This window comes from Molossus molossus, unplaced genomic scaffold, assembly GCF_014108415.1.
Source record: "Molossus molossus isolate mMolMol1 unplaced genomic scaffold, mMolMol1.p scaffold_m16_p_15, whole genome shotgun sequence".
Taxonomy (NCBI): Eukaryota; Metazoa; Chordata; class Mammalia; order Chiroptera; family Molossidae; genus Molossus; species Molossus molossus.
This window is the reverse complement of record NW_023425350.1, coordinates 4,457,190-4,481,309: the sequence shown is the minus strand read 5'-3', so window position 1 is coordinate 4,481,309 and position 24,120 is coordinate 4,457,190. Positions and strand designations below refer to the sequence as shown.

Below are 24,120 nucleotides of genomic sequence, written 5' to 3'. Positions count from 1 at the left end.
CCTGTGACGGAAGGTGCCTTTCGTGAACAGCCTCAAAGCGCTTGGGTTCAGCCCGTGGGAGCATCACTAGATTAGAGGGAGAGAGGAGATGGGGTGGGGCAGTTCTCCCCCTGGCTCCTTACCTGAAGGGTCACGCGGGTTGCTGGCACCCTTGACCAAGGTCCCAACTCCTGTCCAGTAGCCTTTCCACAGGTCAAAGACAAACGCTGTATGTTCTTACTTATATGTGGAATCTTAGAAACACACACACAAACCCCATAGATACACAGAACAAACTGGTGGTTGCCAAAGGCAGGGGGTAGAGGGTCAGTGATTTGGTTGATGACAGTGAAAAGGTAGAAACTTTCAGTTATACTGCTCGGCCGGTGCGGCTCAGTGGTTGAGCATTGGCCCATGCACCAAGAGGTCGCTAGTTCGATTCCTGATCAGGGCACATGCCCAGGTTGTGGGCCAAATCCCTAGTTGGGGGCATGCAGGAGGCGGCCCATCGATGTTCTCAATGTTTTTATCTCTCTCTCTCTTCCTCTAAAATTAATAAAGAAAAAAAAACCCTTTCCGTTATAAGATGAATAAGTCCTGGGAGGTAATGCATGGCACGGTGCCTATAGCTAAGACAATTTTCTGCTCTAGAAGAACAAACACCCACAAAAAGACAGTTCTGTGGCCACACTTGTCCCTGGAGAGAAAAGGTGGCTCTCTCGTCCTCTCTCACACTAATCCCTGAGGCAACAAGCAGTTACTGAGGCCCAGGTACTTGGCGAGGAGCTGGGGTCACAGCAGGGAACAATTCACAAAGAAATCCCTGCCCCAGGAGCCTGCATTCCCGCAGGAGAAAAAGAGACGCAAGCAACAAACATCAGTGCATTACACTGAACATCCGAGGAGAAAGGCCCTGGTAAGAGGCTAGAGCAAAATGAAGAGCCTCGGAACTCTGTGGGGAGGGGTCATTTAAAACAGGCCTCCCCGTGATGAATGGAGACGGAGGGGGTGAGACGTGGATGGATGTGAGCCATGCAGGTTTCTGGAGGAGTCCCAGACACGCCTGTGCAAAGGCCCTGAGATACATGTGTCCTCGGCATGGTTGAGGATGGGCCAGGAGACCAGTGGGGCTGGAGAGGAATGGCAGAGGGCAATGGAGGAGTCAGAGGTGGCCAGATTCTAGATAGGTAGTCAGAAGGCAGAACTAAGGGAATCGCTGAGGGTTTGAGGTGGGATGTGAGAGAGGAGGAGTCAGGGATGACCCCAGGGCTTGGGGGCCAAGTAGCTGGAATAACAAAGAATTTAGAACAATGCTGCAGCATTAAGAAGAGACCAGCTGTTCTCTCTCTTTCCCCGTGACCTCTGTGGACCTTGGCCCAGTAGCCTGGGTGACAGGCCTGTGCCAGACTGGGACAGTGGGAGGGGTAAAGAAATCGGGCAACATGACAAAATTATTTTACAATGTACTGAGAGACGAGAGCCAGTACTTCCTTTTATTTTCATGAAGAAAAATACACATTTTTTTTTTTGAGCCCTCTGAAGGATTTTATTTTTATTTTATCTTTATTGTTGAATGTATTACAGATGTTCCTCATTCTTCCCCCATCAACCCACTCCCTCCTCCCCACTCCTGCCCCCTCCTGCCTTTTCCCACACTGTTGTCTCTGTCCATTGGTTATGCATATAAGTTCTTTGGTTTATTTCTTCCCACCCCCCAACCCCTTTCCCTTTGAGGTTTGTCAGTCTAGCAACCAATTTGTACTTCTTAATCCCTTCACCTTTTTCACCCATTCCCCCAACCCCCCTCCCATCTGGCAACCAACAAAATGTTCTCTTTATCTATGAGAATGTTTCTGTTCTGCCTGTTCATTTTGTTTGTAGATTCAATTGTCGATAGATATGTATTCATTGTCATTTTGTTGTTCATATATTTTATCTTTTTCTTCAAAAAGACCCTTTAACATTTCATATAATAATGGTTTGGTGGTGATGAACTCCTTTAGCTTTTCCTTGTCTGGGAAACTCTGTATATGGCCATCAATTCTAAATGACAGCTTTGCAGGATAGAGTCATCTTGGTTGTAGGTTCTTGCTTTTCATCACTCTGAATATTTCTTGCCACTCCCTTCTGGCCTGCAAAGTTTCTTTTGAGAAATCAGCTGACAGTTTTATGGGAACTCCCTTGTAGGTAACTGCATTTCTCTTGCTGCTTTTAAGATTCTCTCTTTGTCTTGAACCTTTTGCATTTTGATGATGATGTGTCTTGGTGTGGGCCTTTTGGGGTTCATCTTGTTTGGGACTCTCTGTGCTTCCTGGACTTGTATGTCTGTTTCTTTTACCAAGTTAGGGAAGTTTTCTGTCATTATTGTTTCAAACAGGTTTTCAATTTCTTGTTCTCGCTCTTCTCCTTCTGGCACCCCAAGATGCGAATGTTGGCACGCTTGAAGTTGTCCCAGAGGCTCCTTACACTCTCCTCATTTTTTTGGATTCTTTTTTCTTTTTGCTGTTCTGATTGGGTGTTTTTTGCTTCCTTATATTCCAAATCGATGGTTTGCTTCTTGGCTTTACCTACTCTACTATTGAATCTGTGTAAATTATTCTTTATTTCAGTTAGTGCCCCCTTCATTTCTGACTGTGCATCCATCATTTCTGACTGATCCTTTTTTATGCTCTTGAGGCCCTGACTAAGTTCGCTGAGGTTCTCACTGAGTTCATTGAGCATCCTTATAAGCAGTATTTTGAACTCAGCATCTGTTAGGTTGTTTATCTCCATTTCAGTTAGTTCTTTTCCTGGAGTATGGTTCTGTTCTTTCATTTGGGACCTGTTTCTTTGTCTCCTCATTTTGGCTGCCTCCCTGCGTTTGTTTCTGTGTATTACTTAACGAGAGGTATGGGGCTCGCTGAGACCAGATGCTGCTTGTTTGAAAGAATTTAGGAAAACCTGAAGCAGGATCCAAGACAGGCCAATCCTATGGGTAAGCAACTGGCAACAGCTTGGGTGGGCCTGAAAGTTGGGTGGGGCGGGGCCTCAGGGAGTCACCAGGGTGGGGCAACCAGTGTGAGCCAGGTTGCTGGAGTCCCAGATATGGGGGCTGTCTGCCGCCCCAGGGAAGGGCTCACCAAAGGAACAAAGGCCTCTGACAGCACATCTGTCCCAGAGAAAGCCCCCTCTCCAATGCCAAACAGCTCAGTTCTTCCCTGTATGTCTCTGGCGCCCCTCGAGCTGCCTCCCCTCCAAGCTTAGATTGAGAGAGTCCGATAAGTCCGTGCGCGGGCCCTTTAAGGAGCTGCCTGGGGCTCCAGCTGCTTCAGCCTCCCTGAGCCTCAGTTCCCGCTGGTTTTCCAGCCAGAAGTTATGGGGACTCTCTTCCTGGCACTGGAACCCTGAGCGGGGCACCTGGTGTGGGACGGGGACCCAGCTGTCCTCAGGGAGGACCTTCCCAGCCGAGGTGTGCCCTGATTTTTATCTGCCACACGTGGGTGTGGGCCCAGCCCGTCCCCTCCGCCCTCCCACCAGTCTGCAGGCAGCAGCTACTTTAATTCTGCAGTCGTGGGACTTCCGTTCAGCTGGATGTCAGGTGGTTTTGCATGATGGGTGTTCTGTAGTTTAGTTGTAACTTTGATGTGGTTGTGGGAGGACGGATACCGCGGTTATCTACCCGCCATCTGGACTGGAAGTCCCTCTGAAAAATACACGATTTTTAAAACTTTTTATTTTAAAATAATTTGGACTAACAGAAGAGGTGCCAAGCCAGTAGTGTCCACAGTGCAGCTGCTCCCCCTACTGTTAACATGATGTAACCACCGTTCCCGTTCAGAAGTAAGACATTACCGACACTGCAGCCTTTATTTGGATTTCGCGTCTTCCCCACGCTGTCATCTGTGTGATGCTGGGCACCTCCTGTGTTCTGTTGTCATGTCTCCTTGGTCTCCTCTGATCCGAGACAGTTTCTTGTCTCCTTCCTAACTGCTAGGCATCTCTCTTTCCTTGGGCCCAGGTCTGGGCAAAATCCGAGGTAGGGGCTGAGCTCTGGCCACCCACTCAGAAAGCCAGCACCAAGAGAAGAGTGGCCAAAGCTGAGTGCCCCTCCCTGGCCCGGGCCACCACCCTGGTCCCCAGCTCGCCACAGCCCTCAGCCTCGGAGCTGCCTGTGCCTGGACACCACGGCCACTTCTGATGGACAGAGCTGGGTCCGGCAGGCAGTCCGTTTACCCAACAGCACGGACGGCGAAGGGAAGGACTCGGCCCTCCTGAACTCCACCAGGATGGAAGTACTGACCCCCCAGTTTGCTCCTGAGGCCAAAGATGCTGCGGCCAGCAAGGAGAGCCCCCTCTGAACCATTTGGCCCCTGCTTGGCCCCACCCAGGGTTCCTGAGCTAGAGGCACCCGACTGACCAGCTGCATGAGACATTCCGGAGCTAAGACCACAGGGCTGTTGCTGGCACTGCTCAAGTCAGGAATTGCTGATGGCCCAGTTACCGTGGAAACCGAAGTTTCCTTTAGGGCAGCTGGTGTTCAGATCTTATTTGGATGTAGGATGCACTAGAGAGGCTGAGAGATGCGTGGTGTCAGATGCTGAGGCGCCACGCACATTCAAATCAATCTCTCCTACAGAGGCCCCTGGAGGGGCGGGCAGGGGCCAGGTGTGCAAACTGAAAGATGGACTGGGATCTTGTTGGGGGCGTGGAAGACACTGATAAAGCCCTGGTCCGGGAGAGGGCTCCTCAGAGGCAGGGCACACGCTCTCTAAGTGCCACAATGCAGCTGTGCAGCTGTGTGCCCGTCTGCTAGCTGGGGTGGCTCCTTGGTGATGGAGGGCAAGGCCAGGGGCCAGGACACATGGGCTGTGCAGCGAGATCGCCTGGGCTCCAGCACTGATTAGCTGTGTGACTGTGGGCAAGTGTCTTGGGCTCTCTGAGCCTTAGTGCCCTCTCTGTCAAATGTGGGCCCACAGAAACTACCCTGTAAAGCTGCTGAGAGTTGAACCTCAGAACCTCAGAGTGCCCAGGACAGTGTAGCTCTGAAATCCTTGTCCCGGACCTTGGATGCGTCACGTTTCCTTGTCCAGGACGCTGCTGTGAGCAGGCACTTCCCACGGCTTCTTCCAGCACCAGCTCGGGGCCCTGGTGTTTGCTGGGTGCGCACGGTGTGGCTGTCAGCACCCAGGAGGGCAGTGATCCAAGTGACGAGTGACATCACACTGGGAACAGGAGATGGGCTGGGGCCCAGAGAAGCCTTTCTTTAGGAGTTTATTTCATTCCAACTGCGGGTTTCTTTAAAAAAGAAAAAAGAGTGCTGTTTCCGCACTGTAGCAGAAAGCTACATACCTTGCAGGCTTGTTCTGCCCTCGCCCGGGGCATACTGGGCACCGAATGTCCCCTGCCCTCCACACCTCAGCACCTCGACCTCTGCTTCTGAGACTCCTGCTCCTCTTTCAAAACCCAGCTCGGGTGTTCTCTCCATGACCCTTCCCAGAGACTTTAACTCCTGTTAATTGTCCTTCCTCTGCAGTTTGTGCCTGTGACCTCACATTGCTCCTTATTTAACACAGCTGTCTTGTTTGTGGAGCTGAATCGAACAGACTACACGTGGGTTATATACTTGTCCAAACAGACTGAGTTTCTTTTCTGATTATTTCATTTTGGTGAAAGTTTGCTTTTAGTTTAAGTAATCAAAAGACCTCTGAATAAGTATTCTTTTTGTTGTAGTTAATCCTCACCTGCGTACATTTTTCCATTGATTTTTAGATAGTGTGGAAGGAAGGAAGGGAGAAAAAAAACATCGATGTGAGACAGAGACATCGATCTGTTGCCTCTCGCATGACCCTGACCAGGGCCAGGGATTGAACCTGCAACCCAGGTACATGCCCTTGACTGGGAACTGAACCCGCAACCCCGACACTCTGACCGCTGAGCCAAACCAACTGGGGCTGGATAAGTGTCTTGAGTAGATTAAAATAACTTTTAACATATTCCTAGTGATCCTTGTAAAACTAGACATCAAAAAGTTTTCCTTTTTTGTGTGTGTGTCTGAATAAGGGAAAGAACAAGAGAAGGGAAATGCTTTGAACATTTTATCTGTGAGAAAAAAAGAGAAACTGTAGAAGTAGAGAAATAAAGCTGACTTTCCGATCCAGTTTCTGGTTCGTACAAAAGAAGGGGTTTAAAAGTTGGGAAGGCTGATTTGTCTACAAGAACCTTTTCCTTTGGGTTTCGTAACTGCACAAGCTCACCCAGGGCCCCAGATGAGAAGGCCGGGTTAGGTATGAGGGCAGAATAAGTTACTAAAACTCCTAGGCGGTTAATATTAACTTCCTTTCTTTCATGAATAAACCATATCATCCAGGACTAATGGGCGAAACTCAGAGGGCTTTCAATTAAACCAGAGACGGGCACAGTTTCCATGAAGGCCAGATGGTAAATAGTTTGGGCTTTGCAGGACAAACGGTCTCTCAAGCAGCTCCTCAGCCCTCCACAGTTAGGTAAAATTGCTATACAGGCCAGGGTCTCAAAGTCTAGGCAGTCCTTAATGTTATTTCTTGCTAAATGTTAAAATTGAGCATAGTATTTTGTAGATGTAGCTATAAATAGGATGAACTGACAGGAACTCAATGGGATGAAAATAGCCAACTCCAAAGGAGAAATCAGCTTGTAATTGACCCAACAGTATACACATAAGCAATGGCTAAGCCTCCCTTCTGAGAGGCAGAGCTTTGGATGTGAATTCCCTCTCTTAGACTTGCTGCATGTAAATACAGCTACTTTGTAGCAACTACATCTGTTTTGGAACAGAACACCCCAAGTGTGTTCATAACAAAGTCAGCCAGAGACACACAAATAGAGCATGGCTGTGTTCCAATAAAACATCACTTACAGAAACAGGTGGAGCCCAGCCAGTGTGGCTCAGTGGTGGAGTGTCGACCCATGCACCAAGAGGTCACTGGTTCGATTCCTGGTCAGGACACATGCCCAGGTTGTGGGCCAAATCCCCAGTTAGGGGGGCATGCAGGAGGCGTCTAGTCAATGCTCTTTCTCATTGATGTTTTCGCTCTCTCTCTCCCTCTCCCTTCCTCTCTCTTTAAAAATCAATAAAAAACATTTTTTTTAAAAATCCTCACCCAAGGACATTTTTACATTTATCTTCAGACAGAGTGGGGGGGGGGAGGAGAGAGAGAGAGAGAGAGAGAGAGAGAGAGAAAGAGAAACATCAATGTGAGAGAAACACATAGACACATAGACTGGTTGCCATCCACATGACCCCAACTGGGTCCAGGGACGAACCGCAACCGAGATACGTGCCCTTGGCAGAATGGAACCTAGGACGCTCTAACCGCTGAGCCAAACCGGCCAGGGTGAACTCAGCGGTTAGAGCGTCGGCTTGCGGTCCAGAGAGACCCGGGTTCGGTTCCCGCTAAGGGCACGTACCTCGGTTGCAGTTTGTCCCCGGCCCTGGTTGGGTCGTGAGGGTGGCAGCCACTCGATATGTCCCTTTCATGTCGATGTTTGTCTCTCTCTCTCTCTCTCCCCCTCCCACTCTATCTGAACAAAATATGGAAAAATGTCCTCAGGTGAGGATTAAAAAAATAAATAATTTAAAAAATAAAAAAGGGAAACAGGTGGAAGCTGGATTGGGCTTGCTGACTTTACTGTGCGTTGCCAGCCCCAGTACTAACCACCCCATTTTCAGGTCTAAGGGTCCATTCTCTTAAACACGCCAGACGCATAGAAAAGGAAGCCGTGCCAACCAAGTCATAAGGTTACTGTGGAGCTGTGATTACTCGTAATGTTAACACCACTGATGATGGAATCATGAGTGAAAAAAACCACACCTCTTGGGGCTGGGAGGCCCCACTCGCGTGTCTGGTTGGCAGTTTCAGATCCAAAATGATGACTTGCCTCCTGCCTGGGCAGAGCTCACCTCCTGACCTCAGCATCCGCTCCTTACCCCCTTACCCAGTGTCTTCTGGGTCTCTTGTGCCCTGAGGGTGTCTGCTGCCGTGTTGGTTTACTTCAGAGTTGAGAGTGCACAGAACTATCCACAACCTTGGGCAATGTGCCAGAGGAAGCCCAAGACTGTCCCAACTAGAAGTGTCAGCTTTTTTAGGAATATAGGAAAATAAATGTGCTTCTTCTGTTACTCATAGATTTTATGTGATTTACTGTATTAGGCAGAGTTATCCAGAGAAACAGAACCAATAGGATACAATGTTATAGAATGGGCCCAATCATGATGTATACATCTCTGAGGACTTACTCCTATTTGTGAGTAAGTCTGTGGGGTTCTGTAACTCATTAATTATCTTTAATGAATAGTACTCACTCTTGTAAGGAACCATGAAACCAAATGCAAATCTTGGACACTCTGCCCAAAGACAATAGCAGTTATATGAGCTACTGCTGCCCAATCGTATCAGCAACGATCAATAGCACTGTGGCTCTCTCAAGTTACTGACTGAGCATTAAAAATAGAAACAGGACTCGCCTATGTTTCAAATGCTGTCTCCTTTCTCATCGGAATATAAGAATATAAACGGTATCTTTCTGCATATTCATCATAACCAGCATCTCCCCTATGCATGACCAAGTGGTATGTCAGGAATGGTGGAAATTATAGAGGTTCTGAGCAGGGAGAGTAGATCTGGAGGGTCCCTGAAGAAGGGCGCTTGAGTGAGGCTTTGATGCAGGACGGCCTGGGGCCTGCTGTAACGGGGGTGGTCCCGGGGCTGTGGTAAGGAACGGACCCCCTTCCTCTCCAGATGCAAGGCTAGTCCTGTTGCCAAGGAAAATATCACTGAGGACAAATTTCCTGCTCTGAGTACCAACTGCAGTCCCTTCCCAAAGTGTCATTTGTTCATTGCAGGAAGTTCTTCTCCAGGAGCTCGGCCGACAGCTCCGAAGCTGGGCTCACCTTCAACCCCCTCCCCAGCCACCAAAACAGTCACCGGAGCGGTGTGGCTGCCAGGATGCTTTCTTAACTGGGATTACACCCCATTTTCTTTTTCTTTTCTTTTTTTTGTTAATCCTCACTGAAGATATTTTCCACTGATTTTTAGATAGAGTAGAAAGGGTTGAGAGAGAGAGAGAGAGAGAGAAACATCCATATGAGAGAGACACATTGATTGGGTGCCTCCCACATGACCTGGGCCAGGGCTGGGGATTGAACCTACAACCCAGGTATTGTGCCCTTGACCGGGAATCGAACCTGAGACCCTTCGGTTCTTGAGCTAATGCTCTAACCACTGAGAAAACTGGCCAGGACTAGACCCCATTTTCAATGTCCCAATATTTCTGGGATTTCTGCCATCCCTTTGGGACAAAGAGATTCTTGTTTATTTCTAGAGATGATCTCAGGAGGCCTTAGTCACGTGGGAATTGCTGGGTTGTCTGCTTAGGGAGCTCGTAATCAACTCAAGCTGAGCTTTTCTCGTATCTGATGGAAGCCAGGTCTCCAAGGGTGGCCGATTTTAAATGTGCTCTCAGAGTGACAGGAACACAGGCTTGGAACGCCTCTCCCCGGAGCGAGTGAGTGAGCTGGACAAGGCTTGGAATCAAGAGGGGTCAGAAAAATCTATTACCCTGGGAGGTGAACACAGGGAGCTGGGGATGGAGTTAAACTATGAGTCACATGACAAGACTCTCCTTAGGCAGAAGTAAAGCATGTTTTCCTTTAAATGATTAAACTTAGTTGAACTTAGTTCAAGAAAAAAATTTCCATCTAACACTTTTTTCCAGGCTTCAAGAGTTTCAAGATGAGATTTGTTTTCTTAAAGAGAAAACTTGTATTGAGAGCTTCCAAAGTAGACACATCTGTGGACTTAGAACACCCAAATGATATCAAATAATGTATTTGGCCCAACTCTACATCTGGATGGCTAAGGCACAGCACATTAAAAAAAAAAAAAAAAAAAAAGGAAGGGATGTTAACAATACTTCTTTGGCCTCATAATAATAAAACCAAATGGCTATGGACTTGAATCCCATGTTTATTCCATGTTCTTGGGCATAACGTTTTAATGCCTACTCCCAAAGTGATAAAATAGTAAAAATGTCAAGTGTATGGTTGGTAAAGGTTAACTGAAATTTCATGTGAACGGTTTTTCTGCAATCCAGTCTGGATTCGGGTTAATGTCACGTCAGGGTGAGTGAAACCCAGGGTATGAGTTGTCCAGCTTTAGACAGGCGGGTGTGTAAGTGGGGAAGGGAGAGGAAGCAACCAAGTTGCAGTAAAATACAAGCATGACCGACAATAACCCCCCTGGGTTTGAGCCTCCCAGCTCCGGAGCCTTTCCTGCTCTTATTCTGGGGTTAGTTCACTTAAAAAATAATATAACCCAGCCTGTGTGCTCAGTGGATTGAGTGTCCTCCCATGGACTGAGAGGTCCCCCTTCTGTCCCCTGTGGGGGCGCATGCCTGGGTTGTGGGCTGGATGGTGCAGGAGGCAGCCCATGGATGTTTCTCACATCCATGTTTCTCTCTCTCTCTCTAAAAAAGAGATAAAAAATATTTTAAAAAACAATATACGTGTTTCTTCTCTTCTCTTCTCTTCTCTTCTCTTCTCTTCTCTTCTCTTCTCTTCTCTTCTCTTCTCTTCTCTTTTTTCTTTTCTTTTATTTTATTTTCTTTTCTATCCCCAAACCAAAAGCTAGAATGACTACTGCGATAGCCTTTGTTTTTTGGGGGACAGGGCCGGGGAGGGGAGCATGTTTTTTCTGTGTCCCTCTTTTAAAATCTTTTCTTTCCCAAATGTGATTACTTCTTGATGAGGTGTGTGCGTTTTTTTAAATGTTTTTCTTTATTGATTTTAGAGAGAGGAAGGGAGAGGGAGTAAGAGAATGAGGCATCTATGAGAGAGAACATCCACTGGCCGCCTCCTGCGTGCCCCCCACTGGGGATTGGGCCCACAACCTGGGCATGTGCCCTGACCCGGAGTCGAACCCATGACCTCTTGGTGCAGGGTCCACACTCAACCACCGAGCCACAGGGGACGGGCTTGATGAGGTTTTTGATGAGGCTCAGGTGCCAGGTCTGGGATGGGGCAGGAGAGGGAAGGGAGACCGAAGACCCCCACGGCCCGCTGCTACGCCCCCTGGGGAGGCTGGAGGGGCCGTCAGGCCCAGGAGCATCGTCCCCGTCCCTCCTCGGTCCGTCGCAGGTCTGTCCTTGCGCAGGACGGAGGGGCAGACACGGAGGACGGGGAGGCCACGGAGGTGCCTGGGCCCGCGCGTCCCTACCTTACACCGGGGTACCTACCGCCCGCCCCGTCCCCACGTGTGGGACTAGGAGGCCCCGAGAGGTGAAGGTGCTGCAACGGGGTGCGCCTGCGGGGCCACCTCCCACAGTTCTCCCAGGCGACGGGGACTGGTAAGGAGGGGACCCCGGCAGAGGACGAAAGAGGGGTGTCGCCTCGTCCCAGTGGCCCCCATCCAGTTACCCCGCCCCCGATCTCGTGACCCCGCCCACCGCCACCCGACTCGGGTCAACCCCGCCTCCGGCGCCCCCAACACCAGCCCCCCCAACCCCGGCCCCCCATTCACCCCGGCCGCGCCCCCTCCCGCGTCCCCGCCTCCGCCGCGCTCCCGCCCCCGGACGGCTCCCGGGCGACGGGCCTGCTGGGCGGGCGGCGGGCGCACCATGGGCAGCGGCAGCAGCCGGAGCAGCCGGGCCCTGCGGCGGCTGCGCGGCCCCGACAGCCGGCCAGCGGGGCCCGGCGGGGCAGCCCGGGAGGACGCGACGGGGCCACTGGCCTCGGCGACGGCGGTGACCCCGGAGGCGACCCCGGAGGCAGCAGGGGCGGAGGCTGGGGGCGCGGCCGGCCCGGACGCCGCGACGCCCCTCGACAGCCGGGACGAAACCCTGCGCCTGCTGGACCAGCTGCTGGCCGAGTCGGCGGCCTGGGGCCCGGGGGAGCTGCCTTCGAGGGGCCCCACCCGGGCGCGGCCCGCCGCTGGCACGGGGAGCCGGGTGAGTGTCGCTGCGCCGTGTGCGCCCCAAGCTCTCCGCGCCGCGCTCCCCGGCTCGTCCCCTCCCGACCGCGTTGCGTCCTCCCACCGCCTCTGTCCCCACCGGCTCCCTCGGCCTGCGGGGCCACCCCTGTCCGTCCCCCCACCGCCTCTGTCCCCACCGGCTCCCTCGGCCTGCGGGGCCACCCCTGTCCGTCCCCCCACCGCCTCTGTCCCCACCAGGCTCCCTCGGCCTGCGGGGCCACCCCTGTCCGTCCTCCCACCGCCTCTGTCCCCACCAGGCTCCCTCGGCCTGCGGGGCCACCCCTGTCCATCCCCCCTCCGCCTCTGTCCCCACCAGGCTCCCTCGGCCTGCGGGGCCACCCCTGTCCGCTGTCTCCGAACCTGATCCTTGCTGATCACTCGCCTCTGTCCCTAGCACCCGGGTGGTTTTCTCCCCGTCTGCCTCCTCTGGGCGCTGGTTTAACCGCCTCCACTTGGGAGTGACAGTGCCGCGAGCACTTCAAAGGGCAGGGGACACATCCCTCGGCAGAAGTGCGTCTCCCGGGCTTTCTTCTGGCCAGAGCTCGCCTTTCGTTCCGCTTGGAACTGTGTCCGCGCTAAGTCCGGCATCCCGGGCGCCTTCCAGCCGGCTGGGGTGCCTCCCGCTTGGCAGCCCCTGGGGACACTGGCGGAGGAGGTGCTAAGTGGCGGGGCCGGTGGCCAAACAGTGGTTCACAGATGCCCTGCGTGTCAGCCCCCTCAGGAGCTTCGCCTTGCGGGCCAAGCAGTGCGCTTCCTGCGGGCAGTTGTCAAGATGCCGTGGAATCTTCTTGGCTTCCCTCTTCTCGAACACTTGTAACAACATCCCTGCTGTTCTAGAAAAACAATAAAATGAGCTCTCTGGTTTGGCAACAGTCTCTCTCCAGCAGAGCTGCAGGAACAAGATCTTTAAATAGCTGCTCCTGCGCTTGAGGAGGAAGCTGGAGCCAGCACCCCTCCCCCCAGTCCCACCCACAGGCTCTGCCCAACTGCTGGGGACCTGCGAAGTGTCTTCCTGGGCCGGCACCAGCAGTAGAATCCTGGAAACACCTGGGGGGGGGGGGGGCTGGCCCAGCCTGGGCGGTGCAGAGAGCCATCCTCCTGCCCATCCCAAGCCCTCCCTCCCAAAGTGAGCTGCAGTTAAGTGGACTGAATTATATAACAGGATTCCTTTAAGGCTACATCAGCACTTGGTTATATAATACTAAACATGGATAAACAGTTGAGAAATTTGGGGAAATTCTGAGATATCATTTTAGTGTTCACTTTTCATATGCTTTGGGAACTTTGGATGTGAAATAGAAAATGGATTCCCCCCGATCAGATGCTCCAGTCGGGTCCACCTTACCCATCCTTTCAGTCATTTCTCTGGTATTGTTTGAGCTCCTGCTGTGCCCGGCCCGCTCTGGGTGCTGGAGAGAAACAGATGGCGCACGGCCTTGGGCCTAAAGGAGTCCACAGTCCAGCGGGGTGGGGTGGGGTGCAGATCTGCAGACAGAAGGTGGAATCCAGTGTGGTCCAGGATCTGTACAGAGTCCACAGGAGGAGCATCTGAGCCCTGGAGAAGTCAGAACGGTGTTTCAGGACAGCACGTGACCTGAATCTGGAAGGGTCTGTGGCATTAGCCTGGCAAAGAAGCGGAGAGAGCATTTGGGCAGACAGGTCCCCATGTGCAAAGGTGATGTGGCCAGGTGACCAGGAACATACAGGTTGATGGGGATGTTGGCTGCTGTCCGCGGTGGGGAGCTCGTGGCGAGGGGTTGGACTCAGTCTCATGGCGCCTTGCCGGATGCCAGGCCTCCGGGGTTGCTGTGGAGTGCTGAGTCCGGGAAGGTGGAGATGAAGTGGACAGGACGTTGCTGGACGTGCACTGCCTCGAGAGATGCCCGCAGAGCCGGGACCAGCCCTAACTGGGCTCTGTCAGCAGTGGTTTGGCCGGAATGGAGATTCTCCCACCCCTGAATACCAAGAGCCCATTACCAGTGAGGAGAAGAGCCGCCAGTCCGAGGACACCAGTTCAGGTTCTCACCAGACTCTGCCTCCTGACAGCCAATGTCCAGGACCCCTTTCGTTTCTTGACAGTTTGAGAATCACAGATTGCTAGAGCTGAAGGGATCCAAGCGACCACCTAGGGCTACCTTCTCACTTACATTGGAGGCCCTTGGGCGCAGCACGGTGACTGCCCAAGTCTCTGCAGGACCAGGAGCCATGGCAGGTCATCTGCCTCCAGGGATGTGGGTCAGGGAGCAGCCTGGGGTAGGAGCATGCAGTCTGGCTGAGCTCTCAGTAAATGTTCACTGGCTGGGGGTTTGGAAGAACTGTGTGAAAATGTCTCTGTGCCCTGGCCGGTGTGGCTCAGGTTGGAGCCTTGTCCCATACACTGGAAGGTCAAGGGTTTGATTCCCCGTCAGGGCACATACTTAGGTTTCAGGTTAGAAACCCAGTCAGGGTGCATGTGGAAGGGAACGGATCAATGTATTTCTCTCACATCAACATTTGTCTACCCCCCTTCCTCCTTTTCTGGAATAAAAAAAAAAACATTATTAAAAAAAAAGGAAGATATATGTGAATGTGCTTTATAAAGGGATAGAACATTTTATGTGTGTAATTTATTCAGTTCTTCCAATCTCACCCCCTTTGGCTTCTCCAGGTCTCCCTGACTTTCTTTCTCTTTGGAAGCACTCCTGAAGGCCAGTCCTTGTGAAGGGAGGTGGAGGACCTAGGACTGGTGGTCCCAGAAAAAGTCCTTTGTCATTTAAGCAATGTAAAACAGCTCCTACAGCAGGTCCTCCTGGGCGGTGAGCTTTTGCTGCCTGGGAGGGTGCGGACAACAGCGCCCTCTGGTGGTGAGAGGGTTTAACCCGATTGGCAAAAGACAAATTTGCTGAGGCTGAGGGATGAGGTACCAGGAGATCCAGTACCCTGTTCTCTTTACTGCATGTGTTAAAATTTCCGTAGTGAAACATAAAACATCAATCAACCAAACCTGGGCTTCAAAAATGAGAACTACTGATTCACGCCACATGGATGGGTCTCAGAACCGTGAGGCTGCCCTGGCCAGTTTGGCTCAGCGGTTAAGAGCGTCGGCCTGCGGTCCAGAGAGACCCGGGTTCGGTTCCCGCTAAGGGCACGTACCTTGGTTGTAGTTTGTCCCCGGCCCTGGTTGGGTCGTGTGGGTGGCAACCACTCGATGTGTCGCTTTCACGTCGATGTTTCTGTCTCTCTCCCTCCCACTCTATCTGAACAAAATATCGAAAAATGTCCTCGGGTGAGGATAAAAAAAAAAAAAAGGACAACCGTGATGCTGAGTGAAAGAAGCCAGACAAGAAAGAGTACAGCTGTGCGAGTCCGGTATCTAGGCTTCCAGAGGGTGCACACGAATCTGCGGTGCCGGAAAGCAGACCAGGGGTTGCCGGGCAGTGGGAGGGAAGGCGGGAGGCAGCACGGAGCAGGTGCAGAACGCGTTGAGTATCTTCACTGTGGACATGGGTTAACCAGTATAGCCACATGTCAAAACCTACCAAAGTTTATCCTTCAGACACCTCCAGCTGTTCTTTTGAGTATACATACCACTGATGTGTGTTGGTGGGCCAAAAGTAGGTTTACAGTTGTGAACACTCGAAACAGTTTATTCCTGTATTATTATTATTTTTATTTTATTTATTTATTTACTTATCCTCACCCGAGGACATTTTTGCATTTATCTTCAGATAGAGCAGGTGGGAGAGAGGGAGGAAGAAAGAGAGAAACATCGCTGTGAGAGATACACATCGACTGGTTGCCACCCACATGACTCCAACCGGGGCAGGGGACAAACTGCAACCGAGGTACGTGCCCTTAGCGGGAACCGAACCCAGGACTCTTTGGTCCACAGCCAATGCTCCAACTGCTGAGCCAAACTGGCCAGGGTTTATTTTTATTTTTTGTTAATCCTCACCCAATGATATTTTTTTCCCATTGATTTTTAGAGAGAGTGGAAGGGATGGGAAATGGGGAAGAGAGGGAGAAAGAGAAATATCAATGTGAGAGAGAAACATCGATTGGTTGCCTCCTGCACATGCCGTGACTGGGACCAGGGATTGAACCTGCAATCTAGGTATGTGCCCTTGACCGAGAATCAAACCCATGACCCTTCAGTGCACAGACCAACACTCTAACCACTGAACCACACCAGCCAGGGCTCCTGTATTATTTTTATTTTTATTTTTATTTTTTTTCTTTGTTGATTTTAGAGAAAAGAAGGGAGAGAGAGATAGAAACATCAATGAGAGAGAACATCGATTGGCTGCCTCCTGCATACCCCCTACTGGGGATCAGGCCCACAACCTGGGCATGTGCCCTGACCGGGAATTGAACCAGCAACCTATTAGTGCATGGGTCAATGTTTAACCACTGAGCCACACCTGCTGGGTATATTTATTAGTTATTGTATTATTTTCCATGCAAACAACTGTACACCTACTTTTGTCCCACCCTGTATATACATAAAAAGCTGTTATGAGCTAAGGGAAGAACTTGTTAAATAGAAGCAGGATAATAATACATTTTGGTAAGTAAGATATGTAGTAGATTTTCTAAAATTTAACTTGCTATTTCACTATTCTAAAAAAAAAAAACCTATGCCCTGGCCGGTTTGGCTCAGTGGTTGGAGCGTCAGCCGGTGGACCAGAGAGTCCCGGGTTTGGTTCCTGCTAAGGGCATGTACCTTGGTTGCAGTTTGTCCCTGGCCCCGGTTGGGGTCGTGTGGGTGGTGGCCAGTTGATGTGTCTCTCTCACATGATGTTTCTCTCTCTCTTCCTCCCTCTCTCCTTCTCACTCTACCCAAAGATGAATGCAAAAATGTCCTCTGGTGAGGATAAAAATAAATAAATAAATAAATAAATAAATAAATAAATAAATAAATAAATAAAAATAAAAAATATATTTAAAAAAACCTACTTGTTGGCCTGGCCGGTTTGGCTCAGTGGTTAGAGCATCCACCTGCGGTCCGGAGAGACCCGGGTTCGGTTCCCGCTAAGGGCACGTACCTCGGTTGCAGTTTGTCCCCGGCCCTGGTTGGTCGTGCGGGTGGCAGCCACTCGATGTGTTCCTTTCACATCGATGTTTCTCTCTTTCTCTCTCTCTCTCTTCCTCTCACTCTATCTGTGCAAAAAATGGAAAAATGTCCTCGGGTGAGGATTAAAAAAAAAAAAACCTACTTGTAAGAAGAGTCAGAGGAGACTTTAAGACAGCGGTTCTCAACCTGTGGGTCGCGACCCCTTCGGGGGTCAAAGGACCCTTTCACAGGGGTCGCCTGAGTCCATCGGAAAACACATATTTCCCATGGTCTTAGGAACCAGACACGGGTCCTCTGTGGGCTCCAGGCGGCCCGCCCACGCAGACAGAGGACCTGTATTACAGGGCCGCGCATTGGGAAGGCTGGGAACCATGCTCTAGAGATCAGCCTCCTCCACTTCTTGTTTCCTGCACCTTGCTCAGCTATGGTGTGTTTTTCCAGAGCCTCCACAGGATCTCAAGTGAGAACATGTCCCCGCCCCGACACCCTCAAGCCTCGCTGAGCTCAGCCTGGTTCCCACGCCCCAGCCCAGGCTCCGCCCTCCTTGGGGCCCAGCTGTCTGACCTCCAGGTGGCAGGCTGCCAGCTGTCTGGCGGCCGCCGACCTTGCGTCCGCTCAGGGCCTGCAGCAGCCACCAGGGGCTGCTGTGTCTTCGCTTTTCATCCGAGCTCCCCTGGCTGCTTCAGCAGCTGTACTTCTGGGAGGGCATTTCCCATCGGAGGAAGTCTAGTTAAAGGCGTCAACAAATGGACAAGAGAAAGGACCACACACTGAGGTCATAGACACAGAAAGAAACTATCGAAAAGGAAGAGCTATCACAAGGCTGGCCATGAGAAATCACTAGAGTGTGTGACCCGCCGTTTGACCTGTTCAGGGCGCGCAGTGCACGTATGCGCTGGGGTGCCCACGCCAATGCCCTGCGAGGCCCACGGCGTGCCCGTCAGTAGTGAGCAGAGGAGTGGAGCGTGGGCTGTGTGTGCAGACGTCGTATCCGATCCTGTGCTCTTTCACCAGTCGCCTCCTGATGGAGAAACTGTAGCTGTAACAGCCCTTACGGAGTCTGGGGATGAAAGGAAAAGCCACTCCCGGCGACAGCAAAAGCCGGTTCCGGTAGAAAGCGGCACGAGGGAACAGGGTCCCCATAGGATGACTTCACGAGAAACAGCTGAGGGATGGTGGGATAAAGTGTCACTCTTCTTGCACGCGGCCTCTGAGAACATAACCAGGCCGAGTGAGGAAGTCCGCAGGGAGACCGGTCGGCATGAATACAGGAGAAAACTTTCAGATACACCCAAGAGAACTGCAGATCCGTCTCAAAGAGAGTTCTGAACACCCGTGTTCGTGGGAATGTCACGACAGCCAGAAGGTGGGAGCAACTCAAGTGTCCATCAACGGATGGATAAGCAAAATGAATAAAGAGAGTATGGTCCAATCACAACGGGATAGATATCACCTCACACCCGTCAGAGTGACTGTCATCAATAAGTCAGTGTTAGCAGGGACGTGGAGAAAACGGAACCCTTGTGCACTGTTGGTGGGAATGTAGATTGGTGCAGCCACTATGGAAAGCAGTATGGAGGGTCCTCAAAAAATTAAAAATGGATCTGCCTTATGACCCAGAGATTCCACTTCTGAGCACATATCTGAAGAAACCCGAAACACTGATTCAAAAGAATATGTGCACCCCTGTGTTCATTATTTACAATAGCCAAGGTTTGGAAGCAACCCATGTGCCCATCAAGAGACAAGTGGAGCCCTGGCCGGTTTGGCTCAGCGGTTAGAGCATTGGCCCGTAGACCAGAGAGTCCAGGGTTCGGTTCCCGCTAAGGGCACGTACCTCGGTTGCAGTTTGTCCCCGGCCCCAGTTGGGGTTGTGTGGATGGCAACTATTCAATGTGTCTCTCTCACATCAATGTTTCTCTCTCTTCCCTCCTCTCTCCCTCCTGCTCTATCTGAGGATAAATGCACAAATATCCTTGGGTGAGGAAAAAAAAAAAAGACAAGTGGAACCCGGCCAGTGTGGCTTAGTGGTGGAGGGTCGACCCATGCACCAAGAGGTTGCTAGTTCGATTCCTGGTTCAGGGCACATGCCCAGGCTGCGGGCCAAATCCCCAGTTTGGGGCATGCAGGAGGTGGCCGGTCATTGTTCTTTCTCATCGATGTTTTTGTTTTTTTTTTTATCCTCACCCGAGGACATTTTTCCATATTTTGTTCAGATAGAGTGGGAGGGAGAGAGAGAGAGAAACATCAATGTGAAAGGGACACATCGAGTGGCTGCCACCCGCACGACCCAACCAGGGCCAGGGACAAACTGCAACCGAGGTAGGTGCTCTTAGCAGGAACCGAACCCGGGTCTCTCTGGACCGCAGGCCGATGCTCTAACCGCTGAGCCAAACCGGCCAGGGCTCTCTCATCGATGTTTCTCTCTCTCTCTCTCTCTCTCTCTCTCTCTCTCTCAAAATCAAGAAAAAAAATAGACAAGTGGAGCCCTGGCCAGTTTTGCTCAGTGGTTAGAGCGACGGCCCATGGACTGAAGGGTCTCAGTTTCAATTCCTGCTCAGGGGCACATACCTGGGGAGCAAGTTCGATCCCCAGCCCCAGTCAGGGTCATGCAACCAATCTGTGTGTGTCTCTCACATGGATGTTTCTCTCTCTCTCCTTCCCTCCTGTCCACTCTAAAAATCAATGAAAAAAATAATCCTTGGGTAAGGGTTAAAAAAAAAATAGACGAGTGGATAAAAAAGCTGCAAGAGAGATAGATATTACTCAGCCAGCCCTGGCAGGTTTGGCTCGGCGGTTAGAGCGTTGGCCTGCAGTCCGGAGAGACCCAGGTTTGGTTCCTGCTAAGGGCACGTGCATTGGTTGCAGTTTGTCCCCGGTCCTGGTTGGATCATGTGTGTGGCAGCCACTCAATGTGTCCCTTTCACGTTGATGTTTCTCTCTTTCTCTCTCCCCCTCCCACTCTATCTAAACAAAAGGTGGAAAAATGTCCTCGGGTAAGGATAAAAAATATATATATATTACTCAGCCATAAAAAAGAATGAATTCCTACCATTTGTGACAGCATGGATGGACCTACAGGGTATTATGCTAAGTGAAATAATTTAGTCAGAGAAATACAAATACCATATGATTTCACTTACATGTGGAATATAAAGAACAAAATAAACAAAACAGAAACAGACTCATCGATACGGAGAACAGACTGATGGCTGCAGGGGGTGGGGGGGAGAGGGTTGGAGGGTTGGGTGAAAAAGGTGAAGGGATTGAGAAGTACAGATCGGTAGTTACAAAATAGTCACGGGATGTAAAGTACAGCATAGGGAATATAGTCAATAATACAGTAATAACTACAGGAAATACCAGGGGGAACACTGTAAAATATATGATTGTCTAACTGCTATGCTGTACACCCGAAACTAATACAAAGTAATATTGGATGTAAACTGTAATTGAAAAAAGTAAAAATAAACTAACAAAAAAAGAAAACGTGGTGCAGCCGTTCCTCAGTATCCATGGGGGACTGGTTTCAGGGCCCCATGCAGATACCACATCTTCAAATGGTATAGTATTTGCATATAGCATAAGCACAACTTCCCATATACTGTAAATCATCACCAGATTACTTATGACACCTAATATAATGTGAATGGTGTGTGAATAGTTGTTATGCTGTTGCTTAGGGAATAATGACAAGAAAGTTTGTACATGTTCAGTACAAACACAATCACTGTAGGCATAACTACATGGTACACGTCAGCAACAATGTTCCCCCCCCCCCCCCGACTCTTTTTGACCCCTGGCGGGCTGACTCCGGGTGCAGAACCTGGGCTATGGAAGCCAACTGTATATGCCTGCAACAGAGGGTCATTCAGCCCTGGGTTGAATGTGGTGGCCATTGTCTGCCAGCAGAAAGCCAGAGGATTAGAAGGCTCACCATCCATGCCCTGGCTGGTTTGGCTCAGCGGTTGGAGTGTTGGCCTGCAGACTGGAAAGTCCCGGGTTCGGTTCCCGCTAGGGGCACGGACCAAAAAAAGAAAAATGCTCACCATCAATCACTTTAAAAAAAAAAATGTTTTTATTGATTTTAGAGAGAGAGGAAGGGAGAGAGAGAGTGAAACTTCGAGGTGAGAGAAATACACAGATCGGCTGCCTGCTGCACGCCCCCTACTGGGGATCGAGCCCAAAACCCAGGCATATGCCCTGACCAGGAATTGAACTGGGACCTCTCAGTCCATGGGGCGATGCTCCATCCACTGAGCCACACCGGCCAGGCCTTGATAACCTTGTGATGCCTCTTCCTTTTCTCCTTCTCAAGGTGTCCCCAAAACAGAGAGCTGAGGACCACCCAGAGAGCAGCGTGTCTGAGTAAGTACCGGGAGACTCGTGTGCTATACGACTCTTCGTTGGCTCCAGCTGCCCCCACAGCCCTCACGGCCCCCATTTTCCTGGGGCCCCAGCTCATTTTCCCCACGGAACTCCCTCTTTAATTGCAAAGCTCTACCTCTGGGGGAGGGTCCCAGCCCTGGGAAAGTGCAGAAGCCTCCAGTCCTCCCAGCAGCCTTGACCTTCCTTCTGAAAAACGCCATGACCCAGACCACGCAGGGCATTCCGGACCTCCCCTCCCGATCCTGGCCTCACTCATTCACTCAGAGTGAGACACTGTCCTTGGCCTTCAGGAATTTAGTGCCCAGAGGGGTAACAGGTGGGCCCCTCTACTCCCATTAGAGTCTTCTCAGAAAGAATGGGAAGGATGGGGGGGTGCAGAGAGAGAAACATTGATGTGAGAGAGACTGATTGGTTGCCTCCTGCATGACCCCAACCAGGACCAGGGACCAAACCGCAACTGAGGTACGTGCCCTTGACCAGAATCGAAACTGCGACTCTTTGGTCCATGGCCAATGCTCTAACCGCTGAGCCAAACCAGCCAGAGCCAGGAAAACACATTTAAAACCCCTGGAAAGTGTCAGCTGAGGAACCCCAGGCTCAGAACTGATGCCCTGAGACACCCACACGGCAGCTGGCTTCCTGCTCCATCCCCTGGCTTGGCCAAGAGACCCTATTGCCCTGGAGGGTCTCTCAGGCGCCTCACCCCATCCTGAATTCCTTCTCCCTGGCCATCTTCAGTGAGCCCGGATGCGACAGGAGGAACAGGAAGTAACACTGGCTGGGCCCTTCCTCTGTCCCCGTGCTTCTCGGTGCCAAGTTCCGTGCTAGACACACAGCATTCAGCCTCGCGTCTCACCCTCAGGTCGGATCGTGGCGGGGCTCCATCCTGTCCCCCAGCAGCAGCTCCTGTGAGACCCCAGAGGTGCAGGCACAGGGAGTAGGTCAGGCAAATGGCTATGCACCACAGCTCACACTTGCTGAGGACAAGATTCAGTGTCACATGCTATGCATGCAGAAGGAACCTATGAATACAGCTCCATTTTAGAGAAAAAATTGTCAGTGAGCTAGTAAGTGGCAGAGCTGGGCTTTGAACTGGGCCCTCCTGCCTCGGGGCCTCACCCTTAGACACTGCAGGCTCTGGTGTGCTGGCTGGCAAGGTCTTGGCAGATAAGGCCGAGGAGATGAAGGCAGAGACCTGCTCCTGCAAGAGACCGGGAGGTCCCCAGGGCAAAGGCTTTTGGTTCTGGTTATAGGATGATCGGAATTCCATCAAGGGGCCATTGCGGTTGTCTAGTAGAGATGCCAAGTTAGAGGGCGACACCTTGTCTCCTGATGCCCTGTTTGTGTTTCTGGCCCACAGAGCCCCAGACAGTGGCCACAAGAGGCCAGAGAGGCAGTCGGTCATCTTGTATGACTACTCGGAGGAGGAGCTGATGGCCAGCATCGAGCAGGAGTACTGTCGCTGAGGCACCGCCAGCGCCTGCCCCACCTGACCAGCCTCTAGGAACCTGGGCTGGGGGTGCGCACCCCCCCGGCCCGCCCAGGGCCCGCGCTGGTAGCGGAGCCACTGCCAACATGCAGTTACTCACGGATCTTTCAAACCAGCCTTTTCCCATCCATATTCAGACGGCCCCGAACAAGGCCAGCCGCCGGCTGGCATGCCTGCTGGCAAGAGGTGGCCAGCGGTGCAAACCCAGACCAGGAGGCGTGCCGGTGCCGCGTGGGCAGGTGACCTCCACAGACGTGCCCTCCTCTCAACCCCGGGAGGGCCTGTCTGCCAGGTTCTGCTGGAGCCCACGTGCCTCCCCTTTCTGATGGCTGCTCTCCGCCTGGGCTGGGGAGGGCTCCTCACGGAGTGGGCTCAGAACCGATGTGGGGCCTCTGATACATCCCACAGCGCTTCAGCAAGGTTCCACTGTGAGGGTGCACCCCGGAGGTGTGCCCTGCCCAGCTGGAAGGGTCACCCTGAGTTCTGCAAGTGGATCTCTGGAGAAGTTGTCAAAGTGCAGATTCTGGTTCTGGGGGTCTGCGGTGGGCCCGAGTCCGCATTTCTAACCAGCTCCCAGGTGAGAGCCAAGCTGCTGGCTCCCAGCCGCACCTGAGTAGCAAGGATTGGGCGGAACCTTTAGGCCCCGGTGATGGAGGCTGCTGAGAGCCCAGCCCGCCGGCCCCCCTGAAGGCGCAGCACTGGGCCCGAGGCCCCAGCTCTGACCCTCTCACGCTGGTTTGCAGCCACTTTTCCTCCCTGGGCCTGTTTCCCTCTCAGCTCCCATGTTCCCAGCCTCCTGGGGCACAGAGCAACCCCCACCCCCACCCCCTCGGAGGATGCCTGCCCGTCCCACCTGGAAAGGGCCTTCAGGGCCACCTGCTCTCACCTGGCCAGTGCCTGATGGGTCTTCTCACTGGTGGAAGGTAACGGTCGCAGTGAGGCCAGAAGAGCCCGACATTCCTGCTGACAAATGAAAGGGCTGACTTGTTCAATGGGGGGAAAGGGGAGACATCTGTAATACTTTCAACAATAAAGGTTAAAAAGAGAAAAAGCTGCCCTGGCCAGTTTGGCTCAGCGGTTAGAGCGTCAGCCCGTGGACCGGGGAGTCCCAGGTTCGGTTCCTGCTAAGGGCATGTACCTTGGTTGTGGTTTGTCCCCGGCCCGGGTTGGGGTCGTGTGGGTGGCGACCAGTTGATGTGTCTCTTTCACATCGATGTTTCTCTCTC

The 24,120-nt window shown here is 51.9% G+C and overlaps 1 protein-coding gene across 1 annotated transcript; it reads left to right on the top strand.

Moving 5' to 3' along the window:
- Nucleotides 1–11,610: 11,610 nt before the first annotated feature.
- Nucleotides 11,611–23,896, top strand: CYS1 (cystin 1). Its single transcript, XM_036263437.1, has 3 exons — nucleotides 11,611–11,940; nucleotides 21,335–21,384; nucleotides 22,766–23,896. Exons 1-3 carry the CDS (start codon nucleotides 11,611–11,613, stop codon nucleotides 22,869–22,871), a joined length of 486 nt encoding a protein of 161 aa, XP_036119330.1. The 3' UTR covers nucleotides 22,872–23,896.
- Nucleotides 23,897–24,120: the final 224 nt, after the last annotated feature.

Bases quoted from the DNA above. Each gene is read 5' to 3' on its own strand.
- CYS1 (XM_036263437.1), top strand. From the start codon at position 11,611: ATGGGCAGCGGCAGCAGCCGGAGCAGCCGGGCCCTGCGGCGGCTGCGC. The intron at 11,941-21,334 runs GTGAGTGTCGCT...CTCCTTCTCAAG, and splicing joins CCGCTGGCACGGGGAGCCGG to GTGTCCCCAAAACAGAGAGC. The intron at 21,385-22,765 runs GTAAGTACCGGG...TCTGGCCCACAG, and splicing joins CCAGAGAGCAGCGTGTCTGA to AGCCCCAGACAGTGGCCACA.